Below are 18,990 nucleotides of genomic sequence, written 5' to 3'. Positions count from 1 at the left end.
TGAGGCTTTTTTTCACTTCCACATCTGCTCAGTGTCGATGGGAACATTATGGTATGTGGGGCCAAATGGAAGAAGTGGTGAAGCAATGAAGAGTATCACATTGGAGTATATTTATAATCTTTTCAACAAAGGATTACAAAGAAACCACTCCTTCAGTACCTTCCAGAAAGGTTTGATTCTTTGGCTTCTAGCTCCAACTTGCCTAAATGCTAATTTACTTAAGAAAAATTATAGTGAATAATAACGTGGGTAATAGATGCATTGTACTGCAGCTACTGAACTCTCAGGTAGTAGCAGGTGAGAACTCTAAAAGATCAAGGCCAGAGTATGACATTTCTAGCTACAATGAAATGATTGCTAGCTGTGTTGTGCTCACAACTCTTAAGGCAGTCTGTCTCCTTACCTGAAATTCTGGCAATCCTAGATCTTTTCTAAAGTAGTAATAACAACATGCTAACATGCTGCTGCTATTCATAGAGAAAGGTATTAATTTCCTTGTTCCAGAAACATTAATAGAATGGACTTGAGTACTGTTGGCAAGACCCTAGAGCATCTGCAAAATGGTATTGTAGTGAATGTGTGACTCTGAGTAGCATGAAACCCACTTTCAAAATGCTTGCAGCTTGGAAAATTAAAATTCTAAGCTGAAAAGAAAGGCGCAAGAACACCTCTGACTCTTAAAAATCATTGCATCTTGAATTCATTACATATAAGTTGAAAATACTTGACAATTTCAGGACTTGAAAGAATGTATTTTAATATTGATGAAAGAAATGCTCATAATTGGTGTAATTGTTGGCAGCTTCTGCATCGATCCTTAAGCACAATCACTGCAAGTCAGGTCTTTTTATTCATCATCTTGTACTTTTATAGCCTATATCCTACCAAGAATTGCAGTGTCAAAGAAAATGCATTGGACTGCATTAGATGTCAGTGTAAACTCTCCCTTCGGAACTGGCTGGAAAATTTGCAGTTGATGAAGCCTAATACACAGTGCTTGAGGTGCTTGGAGATCGGGCATGTGTAGCAAAAACAACGAAGCGTTTCACTGAGCAGCTGAAATATTTTAATTCAGCTCTGCAGTGCTTTCCAAGAAAGTCAATGCAGTGCAGCATAAAAACTGGCCTGTAACACTCCTCCAGAGGGGGGATTACAGCCAGTAGTCTTTTTCTGGTTTTCAACTGTTTACATTTTAAAGGGTGGTAAATCAAGCATTCAAGTTTTAATAAACTTATCCCCTAGATTGATGGCTGCTTTGAATGTTTGCATTTCGGCTCTAAGTGCCAGTTTCCCCTTCATGTACTTGCTTGGTGGTTTAACCTATCTCCCCTCCTCTAGCAGCAGCAGGCTGTCAGAACTAGATAGGAGCAGCTTTTTCTGGAACAAACTGGTTTGAGGAAGTTGCCAATTTTGCAGCACCAGTTTTGACTTAATAAGAGTAATTACCACTTTTCTCACTTCTCCAAATTGATTCAGCTGTTATGGCATATGATATCATCTCTCAAATTAAGTCCTTTAAGTGTTTGTTTTTAACAGAAGAACATGACCTGCTTAAATCTAACCAGTTTACTCTCAACCCCATGAATTTTAATGAAAAACCTTGCAAGTATTAATGGTGTCTATATACACAGTGTGGTAGTTTTAGGCTATGCCTCTAAAATTTTCCACAGACCATGAACAGAAAGTGGTAAAATGTGAATAAATCACTATTGGGTGTAAAAAGGAAAATAGTGATAAGTTCTAAACAATCTGTTGGAGAGATAACAGACTTAAACTAGTTGTACAAAACAATATCTCTGTTTTGTTTCTTAGGCTCTGGCTGATGCTTCTCCTGGTTTTTCTGACCTTGACTGCACTGTTTTGTTGTGACTGGTATCAACAACTCTGCTCTTTTCTCTTGTCCCTTTTGTGTACAGGGCGGGTAGGGAGAGGAGCAGCGGGGAGAGAAGCTGTTGCAACTCCCCTGTTTTTTGGCCAGGGGGTTCTTGTGCTGCTCATCAATTGTAAATACTTGTACATATATGTAAATATTGTATATTTTGTACATATTGACTGCATTCCATTGTAGCTTTGCTTGTAAATACAGCTTCATTTGCTTCCAACTGAACTGGTCTGGCAAATTTAATGTTGGGGGAATTTTCAACCCACCACAACACAGAGAAAAGATTCTGTAGCTCACAACTGAATTGCCCTGATTTTCTATGTAGTTATGCTAAAATTCTTGTTATAAAATTCTGAGATGGTCTTCAGTCTCTGACATAATTTCTACTAATGTTATCTAACCTGTCCATTTGTAAAAAACATTAACTGTGTGACTTGCTTTTAGTATTTTTTTATTCTGAAATCAATTGATTAATATTTCAAACAAGACATCTGTAAAACCAAGGAAAATTGCTGTACACAAGCCTAATTATGCTGTAATGACTATATCATTTTAGGTAAAATTAGTTACAAGTTGCTTCCAAGCACTCTATTAATAAAGAGAGCTCTCTTTCACAAAACTATGGGTTTATTGACTAACCTGTACTGAGGAAGGGGAACCCTTAAGCCCTCCTTTTTTTAGTAAAGCACTTTGCATCAAGGAACAAAAATGCCCTGTTGGATCTACAAATGATTAGCTCCCCAATGGCTTTATTACACTGGCTCTGAGACCTGTTTGCTACAGTGAAAAGACGCAAATGAGCTGAAACTGGGGCAGACCAGAGCAGTCTCCTCCTATTGTGTCAGGATGCTTCAGTTGTCTGGAATGTACTCCCAGGAAATTGAGAACTGAGTTGGAAATAATACAATAGATGCCTTAAATCCATTCTGCTGAATGGCTTGAAGATGGCATTGCTATGGATGCAGTGTGTAACTTGTGAAGAGTAAGAATGTGCAGTGGTTTCTCCTATGTGTTTGATGTTGTTTGTGACATGGACTTTGGGATTGAATGCACCTCAGCAAGTTGTGTGCTGGGGTCAGCATGCTGGAGGGGTGGGATGCCATCCAAAGGGACCATGACAGTCTTGAGAGGTGAGCCATTGCCCACAACTTGAAGTCCAACAAAGCCAAGTGCAAGGTCCTGCACTTGGATTGCAGCAACCCTAAGTGCATGCAGAGGCTGGGCAGAGAATGGATAGAGAGCAGTTGTGAAGGAATTGGGAGTGCTAGTTGATGAGAAGCTCAACATGACCTGTCAGTGTGTGCTTGCAGCCCAGAAAGCCAATGGGATCCTGGCCTGCATCAAAAGAAATGTGGCTAAGGGAGGTGGTTTTCCACTTCCACTCTTCTGAAACTCTGCCTGGAGTACTGTGTCCAGCTCTGGGATCCCCAACATAAGAAGGGCATGAAACTGTTAGAGCAGATCCAGAGGTGGGCCACAAAGACTATTAGAGGGATGGAGTACATTTTCTGTGAAGACAGCCTGAGAGATTTGGGGTAGTTCAGGCTGGAGAGCAGAAGGCTCCTGGGAGACCTTATAGCATCATTTCAGGGGGGCCTACAGGATAGCTGGAGAAGGACTTTGTAAAAAGACATGTTGTGACGGGACAAAGGCTAATGGCTTCCAATTTGGAAGAAGCTAGATTTAGATAGACATCAGGAAGAAATTCTTCCCCATGAGGGTGGTGAGGCACTGGAACAAGTTGCCCAAAGAAGTGGAGGCTCCAACCCTGCAAGCGTTCAAAGCCAGGCTGGATGGGGACTGGTCTAGCAGTAGGTGTCCCCGTCTGCAGCATGGAGGTTGGAACTAGGTCTGTTTCAATCCAAATCATTCTATGTCTAAAATGCAGGCTGGAATGCCTTCCATGAAAAGGTGTACGTGTTGTGAGCCTGTAGCTAGTAAGAACTGTTTTAGTGGAAACTAACTTTTCTCTACTGACCCAATCCTGTTTAATGCACATCTTATTCCCTAGTCCAGCTCATTGCATGGCAGCATAAATCTTTGTGTTGGCATGGGAGAGAAGTGAATGTTAGCAATGTGACATCCAGGTCTGGTTCAAGCAAATTCTGAATGTGAGGTTCCACAGCTGCTTGTCTTTTGCATGAATGGATGCTGCTGCTAGAAAAGGTGGAGGTCTTCCCTTTAATTCCTCTGATTTGAGACCTATGTGCTTTTGATCTAGTTCACTATACAGCTGCATAAATAGCTATTGTGGCACAAAGGAGCCCATGGAAATGTAAGATCTTATCACTCACCATTCACACAATGATCATAGTGATCATGGATCTGCTCCCAAGTGAGGTAATATGTTATTGCTTGCCTATTGGAGCACTCTGGAGGTGTTTGTTCCATTTGGAGGAAAAAGAAAAAAAAGGAAATATCTTACAGAATTAGTTTGACAAAAATAAACCTTGACACGTGAGAACATCATTCATGTGGGCATGAACAAACAAATAAGTGTGCCTTTAAAATCTTGTTTCTTGCAATGATTTCCTGTTAAACACTAATAGGTCCAAATGGACACCCTGGGAACACGTAACCTGCTCAGTGGGTAAAGCTCACGCCGTGTGCTGCCTGCCTAGACTCTGGTTTTTCCTCAGCTTGCACAAGTGTGCAGATAAGAAAAAATTTCAAGCCTCTCTTCCTTCTTGATAAACAACAGATTTCTTTAGTTTGTACCTTTGCATGAAGATACTTGAGTAATAATCAGTTACTAAAAGAGAGCAAACTCTGCAATTCTTACTTGGATTTTTAAAGTTGAAAATGTAAGCCCATGTAAAATGAGGCTGTTCTTACTGAAGGGCATGCTAATGCTTGGTATCCCTTGCACTGTTGCACTTTGGAATATGCAGTGTGTGCTGAGACTGCAGGGGAACTTTAACTTTCTAACAATGCAAGGGAGGTTTTTGGTTCACTTCTCAGATGCTTATTTGGTTCATATCCACTAAACCTTTCAGTGCTTCAGGCCCAAACACACTGACATTTTCAATTATTTTACAGACCTTTTGATTCTTTTTCTTGCTTCTCTTCTGCTATGCGTTTGCCCTGTTGTAATGGATGCTACAGGGTTCGAATCAGCAGACTGCATTTGATGTGAAAAATACAGATGATGGTTAGAACCAGAAAACCAATTTCTTGTTACCGCTAGTAAAAACAAGGTTCTGTAAGAATGAATATTCTAAATTGCAAGGAAGGATGGCAAATCAGCCATCAGGCAACAGAGTGAAGCTTAATACAAGGTTGAGAGGGAAGCAGAGTTTGAAACAGGCAGTTGGGAAGGGGTCCTGAATATCCCTGGTTAACTAGTCTGTGGCTGCTTTAGTGTGCTGGTAGTGTCTGTTGCCTTTAAACTGCAGGTAGTAGATTATGGAAAGTGATGCCATTTCAGGCAGTTTTAGGAAAATGTAAGGTCACCTTTGCCCTTGGTGGCTTGATACCTCAACTTGTTTCCTTTTGTAAGTAATACTAGATCTGTTTTTCCCAGACATTCCTTATGTCTCTAGAGGGTAATACAACATCAGGCATTCTGAAAAGGAAATTACATTAAGAATACAAAGTGTCAAGTCTTTATTTCTGGCAATTTGCTGTCATACAAACCCTTCTTTCGAAAAATTTTCAGGAAGGAAAATTACTTTGTTCGCTAAAATATAACTTTGACTTGGAAGCCTCTTAACTGTGTGGTTAAATTCACACACAAATACCCCAAAGATCTTTGGAGATGACTGGGTCAAGAATTAGTTGAGCATCAGATCATTAATGTGCAATTAGAGGTACTCCTTATCACAAATTTAATCAGAATAACAGTAGAGCTTCACCATCCAGGGATGCTGAATGTGAATAACATTGGCTAAAATGTTAACATCTCTCTGATGCCATGATGCTGCTCCATTGTAATTGCTCTGTAAGTAAATGTTTATTTAAAGATTCTGGGGTTTTTTGTTTTGTCTTTGGTGAAAATATTAGGTGTAGGCTGGCTTTGTAACGTATTTGGAGAGTATATTCTTGGGGTATAGCAAATACCAATTGCAGAAAATAATTTTCAGGTTGGTGAAATTTCATCATTATCCCAGTGTATGGGTTAATAATCACGCAATCACCAAGGTTGGAAGAGACCTCAAAGATCATCAAGTCCAACCTGTCACCACAGACCTCATGACTAAACCATGACACCAAGTGCCACATCCAGTCCCCTCTTGAACACTTCCAGGAATGGCGACTCCACCACCTCCCTGGGCAGCACATTCCAATGGCTAATGACTCTCAGTGAAGAGCTTTCTCCTAAACTTTCCCTGGCCCAGCTTGAGACTGTGTCCTCTTGTGCTGGTGCTGGTTGCCTGGAAGAAGAGACCAACCCCCTCCTGGCTACAACCACCCTTCAGGTAGTTGTAGACAGGAATAAGGTCTCCTCTGAGCCTCCTCTTCTCCAGGCTAAACAACCCCAGCTCCCTCAGCCTCTCCTCGTAGGGCTTGTGCTCAAGGCCTCTCACCAGCCTTGTTGCCCTTCTCTGTACACATTCAAGAGTCTCAATGTCCTTCTTAAATTGAGGGGCTGTGCTGCAGCTTTCCAGATTTTTCTCTTTTGTCCTCATTCCTTTTAACAATACTGGGTATTTTGGGGTGGGAGGAGGGGATGAATGGCAACTTAGTTCAGGGATTTAAAAAAAAATAAAAAAAGAGGCAATAATGTAGTTCTTGTTTTGATGATGTAGTTTGCTTCTCCTATGGTTTCATCAGAGGATGAATTATTTTCCTTACCTAGTTGTATAAGGAAAAAAACCAAATAAATGTTTTTTTTTAATATTTTGCTACTCAGAATTTGAATCTTCTTGACCAGACTGTAGTACAATAGCTACTGTTCCCAGCCTCAAAACACTGAAGTAGATCGTGGCACAATTCAGGAAGCAGGTGTCTTGAAACAAGAGGAAGGAAGTGTTGGCAGTAAGATGGAAGTATGGTTAGAAAGCTACTGCATGTCTGCTTCCAAACCATAGCATTAAAAAAAAAAAAAAGGAAAGGAAAGAAAAGAAAAGAAAAAAGATTTATTGTAGCATTAGGAAAATTAGGTAAGTGCCTTGTGTAAAGATTTAATGGAGGAAGTGAAGGAACTTATTAAGGAACTTCATTCTGTGCACACTTAAGGGACAGTTTTTTAAATGTAATTGAGTATTTAAGAGGAAAAATATGTAGCACTGCACATGAAAAGCAAATACATACATGGAATGTAGTAAGAAAATGTTTGGGCTATAGTAATTTTGTATTGCCTTTGTATTGCATTCCTTTTTCTTGTATGTTACTGTAGTGACGAAATGACAAGCAAGAATCTCTTCAGAAAATAATTCTCCTTTTTGGTTGGTCAAAAAAGTTAAGAGTTAATTGCTTCCTACAGCACCTGTTGGATTGTTAACAAAAAGCTTGTGTGTGTTCTCCTATGTTTGCTTCAGCCGTCTGTCTTAATGTACCAAAAGAAGTCAAACTCCTTTATCAGGTCTATTAGTAGCCTGGGGAGAGCAGTGCCATGTTTTACTGCTACCATAGTACCTAGGAGGAGATACTTGTCCATGGTCTGAGTTAAGCCTCTGCGCTGGAAAACTGGATGAAGAAAAAAGGGTTTCAAACCATGTCTGTGATTCCTTTGTCAAATCATAACTGTACACACAAAATATAAATGATGGCTCAAGATAGTAGGAATAATCTACTAAAACTGAATTCATTAATTTGCTGATATTTGTTGTGCACTTTTTCCATTTATATTATTGTGATACCAGAAGCCTTGGCTCTAGTATGTGTCTGCCTACAGTAGTATATGGTGTCACCTAGTAGACTACTTTGAGGACAATGACACTGTCCCAGTACTCTTCTGAGTCCTTTTCACTTGGGACTTCTGTGGTTGGTGATTGTTCTAAACTGGATTAGACCTCCAAAGTAGGACAGATACTGTAATTGGCATGAGATTATGTATTCTCTAAATCTCTCTAAGGCTGCAACAAGACAAAGCACTGTCTTCTCCATATAAACCCTACAAAGCTGCATACAAAATAGCATATCTTCCAGATCCACCTCACTTCTCTTATCAACTAAGATGGAATTATAGTTTAAAGCATTTGGCTTCAGAAAAAGACAACAATAAACAATCAAAGCCCACCCACAAAACAAACAGGTAAAACCCAAACATATAAAAACCCCACAAACCCCAAAACAACAAATGATGCAAAACTCCCAAACCAACCAACCAGCCAAAACCCTCAAACAACAAAACAGCAACAAAAAAAAGGAACACAACTGGAGAGCCTTTAAAGTCTGTTTGTGATGGGTTAAACTTGGCTGCTGACTGCCTGAAGCTGCTCTCTTCTCTTCAGCAGGACAGATAAAGACAAGGAGATTGCTGAACAATTGTCATCATGGGCAAAATAGATTCATCGTGGGGAAGATTAATCTCTTGCCAGTCCTTGAGCGATCTGTCCCTTCTGGCCAGTTTATATACTGGACATGGAATATCCTTTTGGCCAGTTTAGGCCAGCTTTCCTGGCTGTCCCCTTTCAGCTTCTTGTGCACTTCCAGCCTTCTTGAAGGCAGAGCATGAGAAGCTGAAAAATTTGACTTTGTATAAATAGTACTTAACCACACCTAAAAACACCAGTGTCTTATCAGCATTCTTAGACTAAATCCAAACACAGCATTGAAGAACATTAACTCTGTCTCAGATGAAACTGGGACAGCTTTCCACAGACTACAGCTTCCTTCAGGGCATTTTGACCTATTTCAGCGTGGGGTCCTCCACAGCTACAGGGTGGGTACCTCATCATGGTCTTCTGTTTGCTGCACTGCTGCAAGGGGAGTCTCCATTTTAGTACCTGGTGCATCTCCTCCTCCCTCCACCTTTCTTCACCAACCAGGGTGTCTGAAAAGCTGTTTCTCTCATTTTTCTTATTCACCTCTACTGTTGTTGCAAAGCATTTTTTTTAGACATGTACACAGATGCCCCACCAGCATTGCTGATGAGTTCAGCTTTGGCCAGTGACGGGTCTGTCTTGGAGCTGTTTGGAATTAGCTTTGGTATGGGAGCAGCCCCTGGACATGCCTGCAGCTCTCCCTCACCCCCCCCATTACCAAACCCCAGACATGTAAACCTAGTGCATCATATTGCTGAAACAAATCTTACTTTAAGCATATGAAAAAAAAAAGTGAAAATTACATGTCATCCTCAGAAACAGATGCTCAACAAATCCAGTAACATTCCTGCTTATGTTCCCAGTATTTCTTGTTCATAATTCTCTGCAGCCTGGAGTTAACAGGTGTGTGCTCTTAGGATTGTGCTGATGCATTTTGAGCTGTGTGCAGTATAAATAAGATGACCTGACTTAAATCCCATCAGCCCTGTGATAGTTGACAACTGCACAATTTGTATTTAATGAATGGCTGAAATTTTTGCTTGGTGTGTGGAGTTTTACCATTTTGCACAAAAAGCTGCATTCTGTAGCTAGTATTGCAAAGTTAGAATTTACTTGAAAATCACTATCTCACAATAAAAAATCAGTACTTAGCTATGACAGATAACCCTGATAACACCATTAGAAATGCTGATGTTGAAACAGAGGTATATTCATCCAGGAGCTTTGCTAAATTAAAATGCGTCTTTCTCAAACTGTGCTGGGGGAAGTTTGGGCTTGAGGTGAGGAGGAAGTTCTTCACAGAGAGAGTTGTTAGCCATTGGAATGGGCTGCCCAGGGAGCTGGTGGAGTCACCATCCCTGGGGGTGTTCTAAAAGGGATTGTACATGGCACTTGAAGCCATGGTTTAGTAGTCATGAGGTCTTGGGTGACAGGTTGGACTTGATGATCTTTGAGGTCTTTTCCAACCTTATTGATTCTATGATTCTATGATTTGGATATAGTGCTATTTTGTAAAATTTTAAGTATGTCACTTTTGTATTTATCTGTGTTTTCCATTCAATTTCAAAATAGTTACTGCCTTTACTCCTCTGCCTCTGTTTTCTCATAGGAAGCCCTGAATTCTGGGTTCATTGTAAACCATGCATTTCTCTCCCAATAACTTAGTGTCTCTCTTCATTACGTGGGTTCTGGTAAACTGCCAGCTCATCACCATGTTCTGCAAAACTGGTGGTTATACAGTGCACTCTTACTGTACTCTTTGTTTACTCATAAGGAGGGCAGGTAGAAATTCCAGTGCTGGTGTGTAGTGTATCTGTGCGAGAGTGCCTCTTTGGGGTGGCTGAAGTTCTGAAATGAGCCTGCATGAACTGGTTGAGTACTCTTCTTTCCCATGAGTCTTTGGTTTCAAATGCCAGACACTTAGGAAAAAAAATGTATAGAGCATTCTACTTGGACCTTCCAATGCCCACCTAGGGAGGAAAAAAACACACATAGCTTGTATTTTTCAGTATGTTACTCTTAGAGCCTTGGACACATCAAAGTAGTTGATTAGGACCTGAAAGGTATGCTGCCTGGCTGATTTGTGGTTTATGTGTTGTGACAAAAAGGGCTGTGTTGCCAGCTGTGTACATAACAGTGTAACCTGACTGACGTTACCTGAAGATCAGGACCACAGATTTCAGTGAAATTACCTAATATCATGAAGTTAATTAAGCTTGGTTTAAAAATGTTTTGTGTAGCAGTCATCTTTCCAGGATGATAACAAAGGCAAATTTACCCACATGGAGTTGCAGAGGAAAATCTTGAATCAAGGCTGGACCACACAAGGAATTCTAGAAAAAGTCTCTTGAAGATTTTGAAAGATGTGGGCAATTCTCCTTTTCTCTTTTGGTGATCTGTTAAACTGGTTGCTGGCAGTATTCTATTGGTAAAGATGCAAGTGAGAAGTTTAGTTTCTAGTTTCCTGACTTGTATCCTGCCCTTTCCTTGCCTGCTGTATTTTCAATCCAAGCTGATTTTATAAACTCCTCTTAATACAGCTGACTAGTTTCAAAGACTGTGGGTCCAGGTTTAATCTTCAGTGGCAGTGTTGGCCCCTTCCCATCCTTGTTCTGCTTCTCATTTTGCTTCAGTGTAAGCAGTAGTGCATTTGGCCAGTGAAGCAGGTCAGGGGCTGAAGGCGAAGATTCAAAGAGAAGAGAAATACATCCATGTTTGAATTGTTCTGCCAGTCTCATTCTGTCCCACACCCAAACTCATCTGATGACCAACTCAGTTACTTGTGCTGAATAACTATAAATAACTGCACTTCGTCAATGTCAGGAATGAGCAGCAAGGGAAGAGAGGGTGGTTTGTAATTGACACTGTTGAAAAATAGTGGTGTTTTTTTTTTCAGCAATTATGTATTAAGAAACGTGTTCACTCTTGACTGTGGTAAATTGATTTGTTTAATAAAAGGAGAAATTCAGTGTTTAGAGTTCTGTTTAACTACCTGACATACCAAAATTGGATTTCTTAAGTATCTTTCATGACGATGATGGTATAAAAAAAATTGCTACAAAAGTTTTAGCCAAAATACAGACTGAAACTGCACAAATACATATGGAAATGCAGACTGGAGAAGTGGCAATTATGATAAAACCAAGCTTGTTTGGAAGAGTTAATTTATTAAAACTGGTGAGCTGCTTTTTAGTGTGTTGGGCAGTTAACTCTCTAGCATGTATGGGGAGAATATTATGAAAAAGCTGCCTTAATGTTCTGTGAAGCACTTGGAGTAAGGAGTTAAGTCTCTGTACTAATAGTCTCTGTACTTCTAAATTTGATTGTAAAAAGGAACAGAATTAAGCCTATGCTGGTTTAGTTAAATATGCAGTTATATGCTGGTGTTAAAGATGATCAGAAGCACTGTTTCACACGCTGAATTTAAGTCCCTAAAATCATGCCGCCTCTCAAATGACAGCTGTAAGTCTAGAATCCATCTCAATTTGGCCTCACAGGACTATTCTGGTGTAGGCTTTGCACGATGACTTCCACATCCTAAGTGATTGTTTCAGCTTCACTGAGTTTCAATTTTTTTTATTTTTTTTTTTAATGGTAATAACTGTAATTTATTAAAGCAGGCTGTTCATGCCGAGTATTTTGGGATTTTTCTTGGATGATAGACGGCTTTAGTGCTAGTAAGCCATTCTGTTTTCTGCAGCTAAGAAAAGCATCTGATGTAAAAAGTTTTCACAGATCTTTTTCATTTCAGTCTAGTATACTCACTGTTAAACCCCAAGTTTTGAACTTGACTTTATCCTTTGTCTCTTGAGAAAACTGTTGTTCAGCTCTCTGCATTATTGGGTTTCAACCTGGTCTGCATCAAGAATAGTGTGGCCAGCAGGAGCAGGGAAGTCATTCTGCCCCTGTACTCAGCACTGGTTAGGCCACACCTTGAGTACTGTGTCCAGTTCTGGGCCCCTCAATTTAAGAAGGACATTGAGACTCTTGAATGTGTCCAGAGAAGGGCAACGAGGCAGGGGAGAGGTCTCGAGCACAAGCCCTATGAGGAGAGGCTGAGGGAGCTGGGGTTGTTTAGCCTGGAGAAGAGGAGGCTCAGGGGAGACCTCATTGCTCTCTACAACTACCTGTAAGGTGGTTGTAGCCAGGAAGGGGTTGGTCTCTTCTCCCAGGCAACCAGCACCAGAACAAGAGGACACAGTCTCAAGCTGTGCCAGGGGAAGTTTAGGCTGGAGGTGAGGAGAAAGTTCTTCACAGAGAGAGTTGTTAGCCATTGGAATGTGCTGCTCAGGGAGGTGGTGGAGTCACCATCCCTGGAGGTGTTCAAGAGGGGATTGGACATGGCACTTGGAGCCATGGTTTAGTAGTCATGAGGTCTTGGGTGACAGGTGACAGGATTTGATGATCTTTGAGGTCTCTTCCAACCTTATTGATTCTATGATTTTATAGGAGTGTTAAATATGTTATTGTCTTGAAATTGTTCCCCACTGTGTCTAGGAAAAGAGAGGAAGGATATTGCATATTTATTCCTGTGTCTGTCTTGTTTTCTCATGCTTAGGGTGAAGGTAGTCATGGTACTAATACTGGTCTGCTCTTCCTCTATACAACGTGCCAAAATCTGAATTAATTACATTTCAGTTTTCCATGTTGCATAGTTGGAAGTCAGTCATGTCGTACTGCTGGCATGTATGTGTGGGTATGCAGTACCATGAAGTGTCTCTAATTAATACTCCACACTAATAAATGTTTATTTTTAATCCTCTCTTTAACAACAAATTGTCAGTGGGAATACATTCTCTTTAAAGACAAGGAATTATTTATAGGATTGAAACAAGAAGGTGCTTGACCTTGGTTGAAAGAATGCGTAATTAGGGAATAACAGTTAAAGGTTACTTCAGTGATAAATGAGAATTAGCTTCTTTTTACTCACCTTATTGACAGGAAAGTATTCAAGCATCCTTTCAAAGTATTTATCCTTACAAGCTGCCTTTGAAGTTGTTTGATATATTTTAAGCTGTGCAAGCATAATCAAGACTTTTTTTTTTCCCCCCCAGTCGGTGTTATCCGCTGTCCAATTTGTGGTCAGGAATATGCAGAGAGACACATCATAGATAATTTTTTTGTGAAGGATACCACAGAGGTTCCAAGTAGCACAGTAGAGAAATCAAATCAGGTAAGTGTATTAACATGTAATGAAGTTAACACCTTTTGGATGTGTATGCATATCCTTGACATCTTGCTGTTTGGCCTTTTTGCTGGCCATATGCAGAAAAAGACTAAACACATAGTCATTATTGTTCTAGAAAATCAGTTAAAATCAATGTGAACGAAGTGGTTATCTTATTCTAAACTATTTTTGTTGATATAAAATTGTATCATGATAGCCAAAGGAATAGGTGTTAGAATGGGAGATTCTGTTCTTTGGATGGGACACTTGAAGCACTCATTGAAGCAGGGACCTGAATAACAGGTCAAGAGAACATCAAGAGCTCTTGGTGTAAAATGGAATCCTCTAGTTGAATAGACTTTACTTTTCTTATCTCAACACTGACAGAACATGGCACTAAATAGCTGGAATGCAGTTACCAAGCAAGAGGCTCAAAATTCTAATTGGGGAAGATGGTATGTAGGGGTTGTAGGGGTTTTTTGTTTGTCTTACATAGGCTGCCTCTTCCTTTTGCAATTGAATAGCCATCTCATAAAACTAAAACCTGCTTATCTGAAAGAATAGTAATATTGTTGTTTGTTTATTAGTTGTTGGGGTTTTTTTTTTCCTCATGATGTTTTTTCAGGAGGAAAGTCCTAGTGTAGATGCAGTACCAAATGAATAATCAGATTTATGTAGGGCCATAATTTATCAAAGTATTGCTTGTCTTCATTTTTAGATAGTAAAAGACTATCTCTAGTATCTCTTTGCTCATAAACTTTTCATTAAACTCCAGGAACTTATAAAGAGACTGAATTATTTATAATATGTAGCTGCATTCTTCATAATAACAGTACATAAAGGTTGCCATGCAAATTTGGCTTGCATTTCAACTCATCCACTAATATTTGTATGATGTCCTCTTTCTATTGTGAAAATGCATCTTTTTTTGCTTTGCACCTGTGTCATTGGTTCTTCATCTGTTTGTTTTGGGGGCAGCTTCTTAAGAGGTCCTTTATTTTATGCTTGCTTGAAAGCATAGTTGAAACTTTTGCTTACATATATGGATGGGTATCTCTCAGGAAGAGATGGAGGTACCCAGTCAGTGACATTTTTTATATTAAAGGCATAAATGTTGTCTTCCTCTGTCTAGAACAGCCATTAACTTTTGTCTTGAAAACCATTTAGCTGTATTCAGCTTATAAGGAATTTTGCAACTGAAACTCTGATAAATTACAGACCTTACCAGAAACTGAAATGTAACTGGGAGTCTCCTGAAGTATGAGCAGTGCTGTTAATGTAGGATAGTACGGAGTTTGCTTTTGTTGTGCTTTGGTTTTGTTTGTTTGTTTTGCTGTTCGTGGGGGGGTTGGTTTGGTTTTGTTTGTGATTTTTTTTTTGGGGTGGGGGGTGGGTTGGTTTGTTGGGGTTTTTTGTTGGTTTGGGGTGTGGGGATGTTTGTTTGGTTTGGGTTTATTTTGTTTTTTCCCCTGGGTGTTGTAGAGAAAACATCTTGAGTTCTGGAGATGGTTGCAAGATTTATAGTTTCTCAATGCTCTACCAGGAAGATTGAGCAAATTAACAGTCCCTGTTGCATTGAAAATTCGTTTATAACTATTCTAGTGATTTTAAAATTAGGAAGAGAACCAAGATAACTTTGTAATGCAGAAGCAGTCCTGAATTTTTTTTGGGGGGGGGGCCTATGCCATAACCTCTACGGAGTTACATAACAAGTCTTCTCAGATACTGCTTTGGGGAGGGATTGTAAAAGTCCAATTATTATTTCTAGGTTTTGTGACAAATGACTACTCCATCCCTTCACACATATCCCCCCCCTCCCATTTTTTTGTGCTGTCTTTGAAAGTTAAGTGGGGAGTTGAGGTTTTTCAAGTCTCACATGTAGAATCCAAAATTCAAGAAGGGTTCTCTATATTCTTGAAATATCATAATCATGTACAATTGTGTGTACTTCAATAGGTCATAGGGTGGAGTATCCACCAAACTCAATAACAGGGTGAGTCAGGCACTTCCTTGGAACTGAAGGAGCTGTCTTTTTTTGTTTACCTTTGGATCTTGGCCTGTCAGAGAGAGATTCAGTAAAATTCCAAGTATTTCAGCAGCTGATTTGGAATCATCCATTGTTGAGTGGTGTGAGCAGATTCAGGGAGGTTCTTCAAAGCACTTATGTTTCCTTAAGTTCCCTTTTCAGACTTCCATCTTACTCTTCCGTTCCACATTTGTTTGTCTCTCCCTAACAACAGCTATCAGACTTGCAGTGACAAACCATGTCTATTCTTCAGCTAAGTTCCACAGCTGAACTCAACATACTTTCTGCAGCAGTTAAAGGCAAACCAGCAGACTTTGCAGAACCAGCAGAGTAGTATATTCATGTGCTTTTCCAATGGCCTATTTTCTTGCTAGATGTTTTATTACAGTGTGCTGAGCGTGTACCTTACTTCTTGGAAATGAATGATATGCAGTTCTGTTTTGTTTAAATAGATTAATCTTGTTATGATAATGAAGCTTTTTGGACATTCCTTTGTACTTTTGAGTTGGAACCATAAAAAAACCCTAAGCTTAACCTTTCTAGAAAGCTGTTGTGGAACAGCAAAAATCGGTGTTAAACAGATCAGTGTCCTGTTTGAGAAGGAATAACAAGAGGTTTAAGGATGATACATCCTTCTAAACAGCCTCTCTTGTTCTGTCTTTGAAAGGATCAAAGAGAAAATAAAGAAAAATTGGCTGTATAAGGTAGCCAACAGATCAGAGACATTAAAAGTGGAAAAGATACTGAGACTTGCAGGAAATACCTGATTAGAGATAACTCAAATTGTGTCAAAAACTGTTGCTGTTTTATTGAAGTTTTCTGCTGCCAGAGAGCAGAAGCTATGTAATCTTCTGAGGAAGGCCTTGTATGCTGAATAGTTTATCAAAGCTGTATCTGTGTCTGAAATGTGTTTGAAAGCTGCTGGTTTAGGGCACTGCATAATAGATTTAAGAATCACCATATGGTTTTGTTGTGCTTTGGAGAGTGTCAGCTGTTGATGGGATGTAGGGGAGAGAAGGTTGTGTTGATCAGGGTTCATGTATTTTGAGGTGTTGGCGTGTGGTTCGTACTTGGAGTTGCATACAAGCAAGAAGGTCCCAAAAGTCTTTGTTGATTTTGTATGTGCCAAGAGATAGTTATATAACTACTATGACTGATGCTTTTTGGATCCCCTAGAGGCAACCACTGCATCTACTTCACACTTTGGAACATCAGTTCTTCTGGATATTCCTCTGGACTGTTTTGCTTTCTTCCTTTGAAACTCTGAAACCTTTGCTTTCTTACTTTCTTTAGTACTCAAGGTATTTCATTGGAAGAGTGGTTAGTTACTACACTAGCTGAGAATACAGCTCTGTTACTCAACTCCTGCATCTGTTTTTTAAGTGAATACACAAACTTTTACAACAGAGAAGGACTGTACTTGTCTGCATCATGAGGAGTAATTTCAGCTTTCATTACATTTGAATGAAGTGTGAATGAATGCTTCCCGGGGTTATAAATACCAAAAGCAGTAACTGAATTAAATGTAATTACAAGGAAAACTCGAATAAGAATAAATATCTCGCTAACCAGAATGAAGGCTTCTAAGTTAACTAGGGAGAGTTTTCTTTGAAATCGCTGAAGCATTGCTTGTGTAAGTCACCAAAATAAGAGTGAAAGAAGTTTTAGGTTTTGTAATGGCGTAGCAGATATTTGCAGTAATTGTGCTTTGTGTACATAGAATACATAGAATAAACCAGGTTGGAAGAGACCTTCAAGATCACCGCGTCCAACCCATCAACCAATCAAACACCACCCAAACAACTAACCCACGGCACCACTAGGAATTCTAGCAAAATCCAAGCTATAGCTGAAAATGCGCATTTCAAGTAAGGGGTGGGTAGCAGCAAAACTAGCTTTTGCCTAGAAAGCATAGCTGTTTAGACAGCAGAAATTGTGATGTCTATGAAAAATTTTAGAAATCTGTCTCTCTCTTCCATTTGGTGGCTTTGAAGAGTATGAAGTCGCAAAGAGTATAAAGTTTGGGGCTGATGAAGGAGAAATATAAAATCAAAGAATGTTGGTGGAGGGACCTTTAATTTTCTAACCCCATATTTGAGAAGGGGCCTTTAATTTTCTCACCCTATACCAGAGACCCCTTAATGATCAAAGGAGGTAATGTGTAGCTATACATTACAAACACTGGGCTGCACAAGACCAGACACAGGTTCTCCATCAAAGGGGGTACCTGTAGGAAATAGCTGAACCTTTAACTATAAAGGGTCAAGGTTTGCATCCTTCTTTTGACAATAAAAGCAGAAATCGTTAGTCTAAGAGATAAGAGGAACTGGGGCACATTGAAAACAAGTAATTGAACCAAAGGTGAAAAATACACTGTGAGGAACTTTTACTTCATCCCCAAGGACCACCCAAACAACCACTGGAGGGTGGAACCTGGGTGGAAAATAGGAGGACAGTTATATGTTAATGAGTTCCTGGAAATAATTTACATTAACTGCACCCAGTGAATATATATGTTTTTATCACATAAATACCTGTGTGCACTGGCATAGGGTGTACAGTTCAGTGAAAAGATCCCACCTGTACCCAGGGCTGTAATAAACATACCTACTTCATAACTCTCTGGAGTTGTGGGGTTCATTTCTGCAGATCAGGACTACAGAGGAGAAATTTCACTTCATTTGGCAGCACCTGATTATTGATTCCTGAAACACAATCTTCATCTCATTACAACCATAGCAGGTCATATCAGTTAAAAAACACCAAAGGATATTGGGGGGGGGGGCGGGAAATATAGGTGAAGAACTTGGATTTTAAAAGGAATGAATAACTTCAGAAATCCTGTGAATTTACTTGAAGGCCCAGGCATGTAACAAGTTTATCTGTGTAAGTTTCCTTAAAGAGACTTGGAAAAGCTGTTTGTTTCCTTGGGTGTTGGTTGGGGGTTTTTTTAGTTTGTTTGTTTTGGGTTTTATGTTTTGTTCTGTGGTTGAATGTGTTTTCATTAAATTTTCAATTTTTTTTTTTATTTCATTGACTTAGTGCCTAAAAGACATTTCTTTGTTCTTTCTTTTTTTGCTTATTTTGTTTTCACTGTTGGGTTTTTTTTACAGTAGAAAAATAAATATCCAGTCTCTTAATTTTCCACTTTTAATTTGCAAAAAGACCTCTGGGCATCGAGAGGCTTAGTGTGATCATACCTCTCTTGGCAACAAGACTTGCTTTAAAACTTCTTTCTCGTTCTGCAGTAGTTCACTGCCCAGTCAGCAGTGCTGCTGTAACTGATCCTTGGGCTGCAATGATCTAATCACTCTGGTTTCACACCACAGCCCTGCAGAGCATTCTATTGGCACACCTGAGGAGGAGACAACTGGCAAAGGAGAAGGGAGTTTCTGCCAGAGAAAATGTAGTGTTGAAGTAATGCCTTGATAGTTGCTTGTTCTAAATATTTCTCAAGAAACTGTGCTGAGTCCTTAAGAGTATTTTC

General features: G+C 39.6%; 1 protein-coding gene across 1 annotated transcript in view; it reads left to right on the top strand.

Moving 5' to 3' along the window:
• TRIM24 (tripartite motif containing 24) overlaps window positions 1–18,990 on the top strand; it is a 58,055-nt gene that overhangs the window by 13,519 nt on the left and 25,546 nt on the right. Inside the window, exon 2 of the mRNA XM_054167909.1 lies at window positions 13,365–13,483. Within this exon, the coding sequence (XP_054023884.1) occupies window positions 13,365–13,483 (119 nt within the window). The remainder of the gene's footprint in view (window positions 1–13,364; window positions 13,484–18,990) is intronic.

This window comes from Dryobates pubescens, chromosome 15 (genome assembly GCF_014839835.1).
Source record: "Dryobates pubescens isolate bDryPub1 chromosome 15, bDryPub1.pri, whole genome shotgun sequence".
Taxonomy (NCBI): Eukaryota; Metazoa; Chordata; class Aves; order Piciformes; family Picidae; genus Dryobates; species Dryobates pubescens.
The sequence above is the reverse complement of the archived record's forward strand: the minus strand, read 5'-3'. Positions and strand labels throughout refer to the sequence as shown.